We start from the raw sequence: 14,546 nt of genomic DNA, 5'->3' as shown, positions 1-14,546 counted from the left end.
TGCACCATGCTTTTCATTTACAATGAGCACAAAATAAAATCAAGTGAGATTTTCCTAAGTTCACAGGTAAATAAAGTGTCTTCTACACTTGGAAGTGGCAGTTACCACCTTACTTGGAGCAACTTTCATATTTCAATCTTAAGAGAATAAGGTGACCATTCCATTGTGCTTATGAACTGCCAACCAAGGTGGCTTTTCCCTTGTGGTCGAGATTTGAAATGGCTTAGGCGGATTTATCTAATTCATGAAATGTGAGTTTTATTAGAGCAAAAATATAAAAATGAAATATCTCAAATATTCAACTGGACTTTTGTATACTTTGTATGGAAAAGACTTGCAGGACAATTATAGATTTCAAATCTTAATTGTAGTACTTGAGTGGTACCCTGCAGTAATTTCCTAGGATAGCTTACATGGTTCAGATGTAAAGCTGATGAGTTCTAGTAATCTAATCTTCATAAATCTGTTGAAATTTTATTTCAATGGTATGGTGCCCATTGTTAAATGAGGCACTCATTAATGCTACAAATTTGAGTAATTTTCTCCACTGAAATCTGCAGTTAAGATTCATTAAGTCTAAGTTTTGTGCTTAGGTTCACTACAAGACAAAATTTGTGGCATCAAATATTGTTTTGCAGGTTTTCTTTCTTTTCAATTTTCAACTTAACAAAGCTTTTGCTCTACAGGGTTTTAAATTTCTTTTTATTTTCTCTTCACATTTCAACTTGGCAAAGCTGTCATTTTATAAAATAAAATTTATATTGAATTTTACTCCTCTTAATGATCTCAAACTTATCCTATGTTGGGGGTGCAATACTCAAATACTGAACCATTTATTTACTCTTTTGAGGCATACAACCCAAGTACGAAGGTCCAAGAAAGTTGTGAGACAAAAGTCACAAAGCTGTACATGTACAGCCTGTACTAAATGTGTGTGAATTTATAAGAATGGATGCTGTGCTTTTCTTGCTTTATTGGCTTGAATCATATAAACTTGGAGAAGCTTTTGGTATTCAAAAACTCTGGATTGTCAGTAGTTTCTGGATGCACTTTACTTGAAAGCAAAAAAGAAAAAAAAGAAAGAAGGTTTCTGGATCCATCTTCATTCACATGGCTAGGTGGTGCATAACAATTTTTCAATAGATTTCTTGACAGTTATAAAATCTGAGTTTTTTCAATTTTGACTTAATGACTGGGAATGAATAACTTTTTTGTTTTGCATAATACTCAGCTTTATGCATTTTCTTATTTAGGCACAATTCCTCCTATCTCTAGTTTTGTCAACAGAAAGGTACATAATACCAGTATATCTTTTGCTTGATGAAATATATGTTCCTCTTTTATAATATCAAGCTAAGAATTTAATTATTATATTTTATTATTTTACTTGAATCTAAATTTGGTTGAATGAGAAATTGATAAATAGTACTTGAACATAGAGTCATAGAGTGACAAAGTCTAGTTAATTCTAATTATACTGAAAAATCATTGTCATTTATAAATTGCATTACTTCACCTGAAATTATATGCAGTTATATATGTGTGTGTTCTATCCCTTACTGTTGCTTGTTATGACCTTTTTTATTTTTCAAGTTTATGAAACTTGTCTTATTTTGTTAATTCCTACATGTCATGAAAAAAACATGCAATGAGGCCATAAATCATTATATCAGTAATGTTTATATTATTCAATTTTCAGTAATTAAAAGCTCAATTATTTGCCTTTTTTTTATCTTTTCTTCACGAGATCTTCTTTATGTTTAAACTCAGCACAAATTCTGAAGTTTTCCATTGTTTGATTTGATTTCAGTTAAAGTTCCTCCTTTCAGCAAGAAAAATGTGTCAATTTTATATATGTCCATACTTTCATGAAAACACGTAAATTAAAAGCAAAAGGAAAATAAAAACAAACAATATGTATGTATATACAAAATTATAAGACTTGGAACTATTTGTGATTGTATTTTCCCCTTTTCCCCCCTCTCTCTGGTCCCCTCTCATAGTCCAAAAGCATGTACTGTGGCTTAACTACTGCACTGTGCAGGGGCAACATGGCATGGCATACAACATGGATGGGCCTCTTTATTTTTCTTGTAATTTCTTTATGATGCTCTCATTATATATTTGCCCTTATAGCCCCTAGGCCTTCCTAGGCCTTGCTCAAATGGTTTGTGTGTCTTTGGCCTTTACATCTTTTTCGCAGAATGTAAGGCATTATCAATTTCTTTGCAATAAGATCATTGTATATCATTTTGATGGGGCTTACAACTGATAATAAAAAAAGAAGAAAGGAAATTGAATGCAGTTGACTGTACGTGCTTCACTCTCCCAGTCATTGTTTTCTTCCACCATTGTAGTTTTTTCTTTTAGGTAAATTCCACTGTATTGTTTTTCTGATAGAGTAAACAGTACAATTATCCATTTCCCTATTTCGTATTTATACTCCTGTAGTCATTATGTGCTGATAGCCTGATACTCTAATCTCCAATAGTTATTTATTTCAATTATCAGGAAAATTTAATGTTTTGTGCTCATTATAGAGACATTCAAAGTACCACAGAACTCTATGCTTCAATATGCTATATTATCTATATTGCTATTTTTGTATTTTAGTGGCTATTAATGTAACTCTTTCTATGTGTGCATCTTTTGACACCTGCAAAATTTACTTATTGTTTGAAGAATTGAATGTGAAATACTTGTGCCATAGTAAATATCTTTGTGCATTTGTTGAACGCTTTTTCATATCAACCTCACTGGTCTTTTTTTTCTTAAATATTTATTTTTTGAACTTGTGAGTACCATATAGATAAAATGGTTTCCTCATGGCTATCATTTGGATTTCTTCATGCCATATAGATAAAATGGTTTCTTCACTTAAAACTTAATTAAAAAACTGTCAGTATTTTGTACATGTGGAATATGAGAGTTTCCACCTCAGTAAGAGAAACACCACTACATTGGGTGGAATATGGGCCAACAATTTCAGTTAAATGAGTTGATATAAATTTATATGCTGCTTTTCATAAATCATGGGGTTTTCTCCTATTATTTGGTTGAAACATGATAATACTGGTAAATTATGCTTAATTTCTTGTTTGTGATACTAATTAAATATTTTACCTTGGCTTGCTCTTCAGGGGAAAGTGCAATCAACAGACTTTTTTCATAAAAAAAAATAAAAATAAAAAATCACAAGGATGCACAGATTTTAATTAATTTTCAAATTATTTTGTCTCTGAGGGGGAGTTTTTTATGCCATTTTAACATTCATTAGACTAATTACTGTTAAGTATTTTCATTTTATATCAAGGTATCATCCAATCATTATAGGAACCAGGACCAGACAGAATTCTGTGCAGTATAACTTGAATTTGGTGCACTAAGCAAACTAGCCACTCATATTTCATTGACTTATGATGTGCCGTTCATGGGGCAATAATTTCTCCTTGACCACGATTTTGGGTTCTGAATGCATATGCAACTGTTTCTTTTATTTGTTAGATTCTTGTCATATATAATAATTTTTATACTTATCAGTACCATCTAGTCAATTGGCACTGATGAATTGCTTGAATATAGTTGCTTTTGGCAGAAATGGACCTTTTTGTTGGGTCAGATTTTCCAACAGCTTTTTCTATCGTCACTTGAGAAGCAACATTAGAGTTATCACTTTTTTTTAAGTGAGACATCTATGTGCTATTTAAGGTAAGTAAGATGCTTGGTCTTTTTCTCTTGAGTTCTTTTTGCATACAAATCTTAAAAATGTAAATTCAATGGTATTGTACATATTTGAGTACTTCCAGAAGGCTGAGTACTTATGCTCATATTCTTTATTTAACTACTATTTAATAGTTATAGAGCATTGTCGGCAGTTTGGATGACTTAAATGTAACTTCAAGAGCTCAACTCCTATAACCCGCATAACCAGTTTGAGTTAGCACTTTTCTCGTGAATATTCTCAAGCAAAGGTCCTTAGTGCTCAAAGAAAAGCTGAAGCTTCACTTTATATTGTGGTGATTTTAGTCTTCCAATAGTCACTGGTGTTTTGAGTGGTTTCGGAACAGAGGAAACCATTCTGAACCAATGCATCTGTAATGATGAAGCTGGCTATGCTATCAGACAACTTTTCAGTCAGTATATTGTACAGTGGTTGAACAGGTACAGGAAGTGTTTGAACTACTGAATACCTATCCCTAACTTTCTGACACACAGATGGAAGAATCTGTTGAACAGCAAAATTTTTATCCTTTTTGAGTTCACTTTCTTCATAGAACCTTTCTTTATGTTTTGCATGTTGGACGCATATGCTTTAATGTCTTTTCATATTGTGCACGATCACTTTAGCAGAAGCTAAAATGGATGCTCTGTAGGTCTGAGCCCCTTCACAAACTTGCAGTTGGAAGCTTCTTTCCTGGCCAATATTGGTACAAATTAGTGCTGCCTTACAGTAGCCAATAAGTGAAACTACGATCTAATATGCCCGATTCTTTTAGTGGATGTATGGTGACATCATTTGATATTAATATATGGCAAGGTGACCCATGCAAGAAGTTGGACATTGCAACTACAGGTTAATTGTCTTTTTGGGACCCCTTTCTCCTTTTGCTTTCTTCACATTTCCCTTTGATCTGAATCTATGTTGGTGTTATACAAGCTAGCCCTGCTTTGTTCTGAGTATGTTATTTCTTTTCGTTGGAAATATGATATTAGATGTCGGTTTTTTGAAACTGGATTCATGAAATAAATTACTCAGCCATATTTTACAAAAATTAGTATTTACATCGTCTCTAGGGCTGGTGTTTATCCAGTCCCTTTTACAACCATGATTTACAATTTAATTCTGAAAATATTTACTCTTTTCCTTAACACCCTTTCAGCCTCTGTGACACGTAAGGTACATGAGATGGCTTGTAACCTTTTAGGTAAAGGCATTTTCCCACATGCCTTAAGGGCCTCTTCTTTTATAATATAACATGTGGTGACTGTCATGAGAAGGGTATTGCCTTTTGAAATATTCTTTGTCCCGGAGAAAGTATTGCCAAAGGGTCATAAGCAGATTTTCTCTGCACAAAAACTTCCCAGTGCGGGCCAAAGTGGTCCCGCCATTCTTCCTGTGTGGTGTAATGGGGTAGATATTGCTTGACCCCAAGATGGGCGGTTTCACAGAATTCTAGAATTCTTTTGTTCCGAGTTAAGATGTGTTCTAATCCATCAGTTCCAGTTGAAGAGGGAACTGCAGAGGTAAGGAATACCACCAAGTAGAAAATATTTTCCTCCGGTATGACTACGGAAGTTCTATTGTCCCACCTGAAATAAGAATTAATAGATCATTAAGACCATAAGCTATAGGGACTTTTGGAGATAGTGACAAATATGATGTAACAGTTACTTTGATTTGTTAACTGGATAGATGAGAATGGGGCCGTTGCTTGTTTCTGTAAGGATATTGCCAAAGACCTCTTCCGCAAAAGTGTGAACTTTGCTTTTTGGTATAAGAAGATTGAGCCACGGGTGCGGAACGTCCCACAAATCTTTTGAGCGTAATTTGATCTCAGACACATGTACCCTGTCCAAGAATTCTATGTATGTAACTTCTGACATGAATAGTGTTGAGGGGATATACCTTAATTGAGACAATAAGTTCTCAACCTCCTGAATGTCAGAAAGAAATGTATGAGTGCTGTGTTAGTTATAATTATTTTCTATTCTATTTAATCAGTTTAAAGTACTAGGATGCTGGTGGGCCATTGCATGCCTCACCTCATTTATTATGTCGGTCTTGTCCAGGTTGAAGTATTTGGCCAATTCCAGGCAGAAGAGAGTTCTTCCATCTGACTTGAACTGGCTTGCTTGAGCTGGGTCTTTTGAGTTAAAGGATGATCTCCAGTTGTTTAACAGACCAGTCCTGTTTATTTTCACAAACCCTTCAACATAATCAAATGTATTTTCTGCAGATATTAGATGCTCCTGATCTTGGGTAAATTCTGTGAAATCTGAATACAGCACTCTAATCCATTTTACCTGTTCAAAATGGAGATTAAGTTAACAACTGTTACCTTCCACCTGGAAAGTTATATAATAACACGTTAGCCTTAATAATATATATTTTTTACCCTTGCAGGTGCTGCTTCCAACAATATTCTTGCCCGGGTTATGATGCCAAACTGACCAAGTCCTCCAAGAACAGCATGAAATAGGTCACCGTTCTGCTCCTCTGAACAATTTACAACTTCCCCTTTTCCTGCATTCAGTTTTGGTCCATCCGTTTGTAAGCATTGATGTTATGCATGCAATAAACACATTTCTTAAATATTTGTTTATGAGATGTTTCCTGGGTATCTTTCATGAGACCAAAGTCAAAGTAGCGACATGCTTAATGAGCAAGCCTGGCAACATACAATTCAGTTTCAAATTAAAAATTCAGACAAAACAAAATATAAGATACTGTTACTATAATTTTCCCATATCATTGCCATGTCTGACCTTTGACGCTGGTCTCATCTTCTGTGGTGCAATATATCACCACAGAATGGTTTACCCTCCCCCCCGCCACTATTTTAGTTTAACAAACCTGTAACAACTTCCAGCTGCTGGACATTGCTGATCTGGGGGCCATGCCGGAATGCCTGCCCACTGATCCCAGCATTAGACAGAGTACCACCAATAGTTAGATGTAGGTAGTCTGTCCATGATTTTGGCGCTAAACCATATTTCAAGCTTTCATGCAGGACATTTATCCACAACTCACCACCAGAGACATCCACATATGGAGAATTTCCAGTGTAAACCTGGATTTCAGGGCCACCAAGCGATTCCATGTTGATGACAATTCCTCTGTGGGCTTGTGCCTGGCCCTGGAGTGAGTGGCCATGGCCTCTAGCTGCAACTGTGAGCTCTGATTGGGGACCCATATCCCAAATATGATTAACAATAGTGGCGATGTCAGAAACTGTTTTTGGATGTAGTACTGCCATAGGGAGGAACTGATACCTGTTGCCAAAGTCTCTGGCTGCGTGGTGAACTTCGTGAAAGTTGAAATGCCCATCAAGGGGAAGTGTTTCTAATGAAGGTATGTTTGGAAAGGAAAGGTTCATTCGTACAGTTACACAGCCGACAAACAAGATCATGAAGCTTTCTATGATAAAAATCTTCATTTGTTTAAGGAAGCAAACTGGTGGATACTTCATATTTTTATGGAAGAGATGGAAGAAGCTGAAGGTTAAAGGAGTTTTAATCTTTTAGTTGTTGTTTCTTAGTGAGAAAATGGTAAATGGCAAAAAGAGAGGTGTAGAAGAGCCAAGGAAACAAAGGGTTGAGGAGGGAATTTAAAGGGGAAGGCTTGGGTGGCTGAGTCAATCTATCTTCTGTTATTAGAATCCGTATGAAGACTGCCTACTTGGGTGGAAGAGTTTTAGGATTTTCTTTTAGTGCTTCTTTTTGGGCTCTTTTGTTTATAAGAGAAGCCATCACACATATGCCAAGTTGAAGAGAAAAGTCACAAGAAAGAAAGATTTCACAAATCTTTGCACTTTTTCTAACAGTTGCAGCCACAATCCCACCTTTTCCATTCTTTAAATTTTTCTGACTTAATGGCAAGTATTTCTTCCCATTTATAGTAAAAATTAATGCCTCAGCTTGACTTCGTATTTCTCTGCATCGGATGACAGGTATTTGGTATGCCCATATTCATGTCTTGCTCACATGAATGACGAGGGAGCTGTCCTTGGAAATCCATTGTTGTCATGGTGTTAACATCCCCGTATCTACTTGCAGATCGGATGAGAGAGACCGAGGCCCGCGCCTGATTCATGTGAGAAGAAGAGAGATGGAGCTGTGGGGTAGTGATGGGTCCATGAGGCACGTGAAATTGAAATGGTTGTGCTTTGTGGGGGGAAGTGGTATGATTGGTTTAGGTTGGGACCCTTTGGCTCACTTTGATGGGAGAAGGAAGGAGTAGGGTAAACATGGCGGTGACAACTTGTAGGAAGGCACTGAAAGTCTACCCGTCTGTTCTGCCCATCAACTCTGCTACTCCTTTGAAGCCTTAGTTCCCAGCAAATGGACAAGTTCGAATGATTCTCTTGTTTATATGTTTTTTTTTTTTTTTTTTTTTTTTTTTTTTTTTTTTTTTTTTTTTTTTTTTTTCTTCTACTCTTGTGCAGTGCGGTCATCCCTTTTTCAACTTTCTTGCAACTTGTAAATTGGAAATTTGCATCTCAATGGGGAGCAGAGCATTTTCCCCCTCCCACTTTCCCCCTTTTCATGGGCATATTAATCACTACTCATCTTCTACAGTTTGATGCTTGCATTAATATACCTTCTTGAACCTGCAGAGCGTTTGCTTTGGGTCCTCGATCCCTTTTTTCTTCTTCGATTAAGAGGGAGTGGGGATTGAACTTTGGAGGGGCAAATTCTACAGCCTTCCAATTAGACTATCCCAACAACTGCTTGCTTTGGGTTATTTAAATAATTTTTTCTTGGATCTGTCTCTAATTCTCTATACTAAACAAAACAGTGTCCCTTTTCAGAAAAAAAAAAAAAAACAAAACAAAAAGTGTCATTAACCTGTCTCAAATGTAATGGAAAGATTCTCTATATGATAGCTGGCAGCATAATTTGTTCTATAATAGGACAATAATAGTAATATACATATATACATAGTAATAAACTAATAATAAAATGGAAAAGTGTAATATGATATCAACTTTTCATACATTAATGATTGATAGTCGTAGATCTTTTATACATTGATAATTAACAGTTGTTTATGTGAGTATAAACGATTATGAAAGTATATATTAATTTTGAATAAGTTAAACTAAGAGAGAGGTTTATATACATCAACGAATGATAGTTGTTTACGTACATGTAGACGATTATGAAAATATATTTCAATTTTTTATTAAGATAAATTGAGAGAGATAGAGAGAATGCGATTATATAAGTATATCATAATTTTTTACTAAAGCAAATTGAGAGAGATAGAGAGAGACAACAGTCGTTGCGCATGTACGCATGGAGAAGAGAGAGATCCTTTTGGTTGCTAGAAGTTGTAGGTAGGCAACCAAGAAGGAACCACAGAATCTGTTAAAGAGTGTGTGCATTGCACCGATGAAAACGACATAATTATGACATGAAGGCAAAACAACATGATAAAAACCACATTTTGGATGACTAGATTGGTCTGATAAAAACAACATGAAGGCAAAACAACATGATAAAAAACACCATTTGGTGACTTAGATTGGTCTGATACAAAGTGTCCTAATCAACACACAAATCTTTGTTAGGATTATAAAATGAAGATTGCTATAATATGTTCCCTCTTAGTGGCTAGTGTGTGGTATGTTTGCCAAGTGTGAACCCATAGTAATGTAGTCCTCACATTTGTGGACTTGTGGTGAAAAACCTAATCCTTTATTACATGCTTTCTGGAAGGAGACCGATCCACTAATAAAGAAATCAACTAAAGACTTGTATTCCTCGAGCATTTACAATGTGGGAGAGCACCCAAATACCTTATTCTGAGGACCCATTGTGGGCCTTTCTTGTCCATCCGATGCATGCATGTGTTGCACACATGTGTCACAGTAAGGATCCAATGGGTGGCGAGAGAGGGTCCCCTTGCACTTTCCATTGTCATATCATGTCAAAATTCACGGATGACAACTTACAGAATTACTATAAAAATACAATTACAATATTATTTTTGGGTTATTATTGGTGATTTGAGTGTGTGAGATTGTATTTTAACATAATTTAATTAGGAGAATTATTAGTTTATGATTTCAGATTTATTGATGCTTTGCACAATATTTTGAATGAGGCATTCAAAGATCCGACACTCTCAAGAGGGATCAAGCTCGAACATCTAACGCAGAATGTGAAAGTACATATCAGAAGTTTTAAACCAACTACTTGTTTTTTTGAATATTTAAAGTTGTGAGATCTTTATAAGTAACATATTTATATACAACACTCTAGAGCTAATTAATTAATAAAATAATACGGTGCTAGACTAAACTAATAATTTGCTAGTAGTAATACTAGATGATCACATTTAGTGAATTACATTATATAGCATGTGATCGACATCAATTAGTAGAGCAAGCTGATAATCAGCAAGTCATATGCCACACATGACGCAGTTTATTCATGTGGTCCAAAAATATAGCTCCCGTTGGCATTATTGTTAGATTAGCCTTTCATCATGTGCTAGCTCCTTCGTGTGTGCAAGATATTTTTTCTAAATTAACTAAATTCAAATAACTTTTTAGCAAATTATTCAAATTAACTAAATTAACTAAAAAGGAAATTAGGATTAAATACCAAATGATCATAATTTTTTAGCAAAACAGTAAGTAGTGTAGGTACCAATTTGGAATAAGACATTTTAGGTTAGGCTAAAAATTTGTTTGAAACGCAAATTTATTGCCACCGATCGCTTAGAGAAATTGCAGAGCGCTTAGTAATCTTCTGTTGGTTTTTTTTTTTTTTTTTTGGTTGGGTATGTAGCTGTGATCGTATGAAGTTTATAAAAATTTAGAGTTTACAAGGTTTAAGGTTTTGATTTAGGTTTGAGGGATAAAATCCTACAACAAAAAAATTAAATGTTAAAACTTAAGCCTTAAACCATAATATAAACACTAAAAAAAAACAAATGAACTAAACTATAACTGTGTGACTTAGTAAAAAATTTGTGATTGTTACAGTACGTCACAGTTGAGTTTGTAAATACAAAAAATATATACATATTATTTGGGCGATGCTCGACAAAACTATCGAGCACTTGATATAACAATATTATTTAAAGTTGATATTTAAACTAAAATTTATTATCTAAAGTAAAATAACATAAAATTTTAATAGTTAAAATAAAAAAATTGAATTTAGAATAGAGGTTTAAATAAAAGTAAAAAACGAGGTGATTTTAGATATAATTATAAGATCAGTGCTAAAAAAATGAGTGGATTGGCTAGTCGGAAAATAAGAATCCTCAAATCATAGTGTGGCAAGTGGGTGATGAGCCCACTAGGCCGAAGGAGATAGGTGGGAATGCCACGTACGTTAGGCCTTGTAGCCGTCCTCATCATCATGCATGCCATTGAAGTTGAAAGAAAGAAAATTAATGTTCTTAGAGGGCCGGATAGGACAAAATATTCAATCGATGTGGGACGTTCGATCGATCAAACCCCATGAAATTATAAATAATTATTCTTATCATGTTCCCTAACCCACTTTTATTCCACTCTAATCAATGTCTTCTTGTCCCTTCCAAACCCTAATCTAAAATTTTTTAATAATAATAATAATAATAATAATAATCTAAAACCTAAAATCTCTGTTTATTATTTTGTCGTGATGTCTTCTTTGTTATCAAATTACTAACTTCCATGGGGGTAAAAGTGAAAAGGCTTTTGTATATGTATCTCTCAATCTCTCATGCACACGTAAAAAGATAAGGGGGAAAAGTGAAGGTAGAAAATTATAAGTTGAAAGGTGATGTTTCCTATACATGATTAAAATGTAGGTGAAAAAATAAGCATATATCATCACTTTGTATAGATATTGTGATTATAACCAAAACCACGCCATTTTAGGGTTTATAAGTAAGCATTTAGGATTTACATTTAAAAAATAATTAAATGGGGACCTGAAACCACGGGCCAAGAAACCACGTACTTTGACCAAAGTACAATACCAATATAGAATAAATTAGCAGAGATGATTTGAACTCGGGAATAAATAAATAAAGGTTTGAATATAGCTAGCATTGTTTAAGGCAATATCCAAAGAAATATGATCATCGCTTGCATATATATTTTTTTAAAAATTTATATATATACTGATATTGTGCTAATCTAAGTTAACTAGGTTTCAATGTTTAGGGTTAAGAGTTTTAGATATAGGTATATAGAGTTTAGTATATTGGAAAGATATTTAAAAAGATGCTTAATTGAAACGTTGTGGTTTCGATATAACTACAATATTAGCATAAATATATAAGTTAATGATGCGAACTAGGATATAGGTACCAACTATAGCTATATTTTGACTTAGTGGTATTAATTTCTTCAACATTGAAGATGTTTAAGTTAGAATCCTTCCTCCTCAAATGAAAACAAAACAAAAAAAAAAAAAAATCTTGGTGATATAACATTGACTGGGATTAAACCTAAAGCAGAAACTTAAACAAAAAGAAAAAAAAAAAAAACCAAGGTTAATTTATTGTGGGCTAAAAGGCCAAAAACTGCATACAAATGCAGTACTTGGATCTGCTTTAGGTTTCAAAATACAACTTAAATGGTTTATCAAATGAATTTCCATTATGAAAAATGACAACCATGCATCATTATGGATGATTTCAAATATTGAAAGTGATCAAGTGTTTACTATATCGGTTACTAAATGAACGAATTAGGTATTGATTCGTATTGTTAATTAGAAAGAGATTTATCAAGCATGAGTTCCCCTCTCTTAAATTAAAGAAAAAGACACTAATCCAAATTTAGTAAATAATGTGTCAGTATGTACACATCTGACATCTCATTATTAATTATTTATTAAAAATAAATAAAGTTAAGAATAAATCTGGACTTTTATAAATAAAAAACTATCACATCATTTAGTAAATAATTAATTAATTAAGAGAAAATTTTAATAACACCCCCTAAACTGTAAGAAATATTTTACTTTGCCTCCTGAAGAAATAATTTGATTTTCACACTTCTTAAACTTTAAATAATTCAATTTATAATGTACCTCATACCATCAATTTTGTCAAAATTTCTGTTATTGTTTAGTATATTTCACACATTGTGACTTACTTTTTGGGGTTTTTTTTATCTCTTGGAACACGGGACTTAATTTTTAGAGATTTTTTATTTAATCATGTGCACATCACGTATTCCATTATATATAACATAAGAATTTAACGGTATACATTATACCTTTTTTAAAATTTAAGAGGTGTGAAAGTTAAATTATCTGAAGGTAATTAAAGTAGAATATGATCTAAAATTAATGGGCATTGTTAAACTTTTCCCAATAATTAATAAGAAAAATTTAACGTGTACGGTGTACGTGTAACAATACTTTAATTAATTTTATATCTCTTGCAAGAAAAGACATGCACTAGAGTACTACCCACAGACAGTAAAACGGGGAAGCTGTCTGTGTTAACAATTTTTTTTTTTTTTTTTTTATATCATGTAGTGAGTTTTCATTTATGTCATCTTTCCCATATTTTTAATGTATAAATCCCCTAGTCATTTTGAAAAAAGTCCATTTTAGCAAGCACTTTTGTGTTGTTGAAGGGTCGACCATGAATTCATTGAATTGTACCTCTGCGTAATTTTAGTTTCTCACTTGTAGCTAGCCAAAAGCTTCATCATTTGTGTTACTTGGGAGAAGTCATCGATCAATAGGCTTTTAATTTGTTTATTTTTCTTTGTTAGATATCGCTTTCCCTTTCCTAACGGAAGTTGTAGCAAGGAGTTGAAGCACATTCACTTTCAATAAAAACTTTTTAAAGTTAAGAAAAAGAAAGTGAGTTGCAGCTGTAATGTTTAAGGAAAAAGAATGACTTACCTGCAAACGTAGGTATGCCACCTATTATCCCCTCCCCCCTGCTCTCTCTATCTCTCTCATTCTCTTTCTCTCTCTCTTTCTCTCTTTAATTAGGATAACATTTGTCCCTATAACATGGACAAATAAGTTATTCTCCTTAAAATATTTTTTTTTAAGGCAAATTTTCGTACTCCTATTTTCTCTGGTTGCACTTCTTATGTTTTAATTTTTTTTATAATTTTTTTATTCTTTGTATTTCCAGATCTATTTTTTAATTATATACAGCTTTTGACTTTCAAAATATATGAATTTCCTTACTTCTTTTCTCTTTTGACACGTTTTAACTTCTTTTCTATTCCCCAAATTTTTACAAACCCTTTTCCTTCATGCTGTCTTCTAGATTGCCTTTTACGTACGCACTTGTTTTCTAATAAGGGAGGCACAAATTTTAAATACAAAGGAGTACAGCTGTTTTACATTTGAATAAGGGATGCCTTGCTTAATTGGCATATATTCATAAATTTGTGAAAATATTATATTTATCAGAAAGTTCGTGGTTAAATGTTCATTACCCAAAAACTGACATGCATGTAATCAACGCTATATATTGCAAAGAGAAGTGCAATATACAGTTACGTACGGGAAATCACTTGAGAATAAAATATTTTGAAAATAAAAAAGGTAGATTTGAAAATACAAATAATAAATATATAAAAAACATTAGAAAAGTCATTAGAAACGTGAGGTTGTACGTGTTCGACTCTGCCATCTCCATCTTGTTTGTTTATTTTTTGGGATGTTAAGAGTCAAGACGAGTGGCCGTCCAGCTTCATCCTCTTGTCACCTTGGTGTTTGTGCATGTGTCAGTCTTTTATGAAAGAAACTTGGTATTGTGATATTACACATGTCTACAGATTGTTTTATTTGGTTGGTAACTGATGGATTGGCTTCATTTTGAGATTTCTCTTGAGTTG

The 14,546-nt window shown here is 33.5% G+C and overlaps 1 protein-coding gene and 1 long non-coding RNA gene across 2 annotated transcripts; one reads left to right on the top strand and one right to left on the bottom strand.

Moving 5' to 3' along the window:
* The first annotated feature begins 975 nt into the window (after positions 1-975).
* On the top strand, positions 976-6,843 carry LOC147292053 (uncharacterized). The gene is made up of 3 exons (XR_015121074.1): positions 976-4,573; positions 6,125-6,200; positions 6,732-6,843. It is a non-coding gene; the product is annotated as an uncharacterized LOC147292053 (long non-coding RNA).
* LOC147292052 (cytokinin dehydrogenase 6-like) lies at positions 4,603-8,112 on the bottom strand. The gene is made up of 5 exons (XM_086235513.1): positions 6,575-8,112; positions 6,117-6,244; positions 5,764-6,024; positions 5,393-5,655; positions 4,603-5,310 (listed from the first exon to the last, which is right to left on the bottom strand). The coding sequence occupies exons 1-5, from the start codon at positions 7,188-7,190 to the stop codon at positions 4,989-4,991; spliced, it is 1,590 nt and encodes a 529-aa protein (XP_086091639.1). The 5' UTR covers positions 7,191-8,112; the 3' UTR covers positions 4,603-4,988.
* Between the last annotated feature and the right edge of the window lie 6,434 nt (positions 8,113-14,546).

This window comes from Dryas octopetala, chromosome 3 (assembly GCF_963921425.1).
Source record: "Dryas octopetala chromosome 3, drDryOcto1.1, whole genome shotgun sequence".
NCBI lineage: Eukaryota > Viridiplantae > Streptophyta > Magnoliopsida > Rosales > Rosaceae > Dryas > Dryas octopetala.
This window is presented reverse-complemented; position numbering and strand designations above follow the sequence as displayed.

Coding starts and splice junctions, on each gene's coding strand:
- LOC147292052 (XM_086235513.1), bottom strand. CDS start 7,190: ATGAAGTATCCACCAGTTTGCTTCCTTAAACAAATGAAGATTTTTATC. Junction 6,025..6,116: donor TGGAAGCAGCACCTGCAAGG/GTAAAAAATATA, acceptor CATTTTGAACAG/GTAAAATGGATTAGAGTGCT. Junction 5,656..5,763: donor AGACCGACATAATAAATGAG/GTGAGGCATGCA, acceptor TCTGACATTCAG/GAGGTTGAGAACTTATTGTC.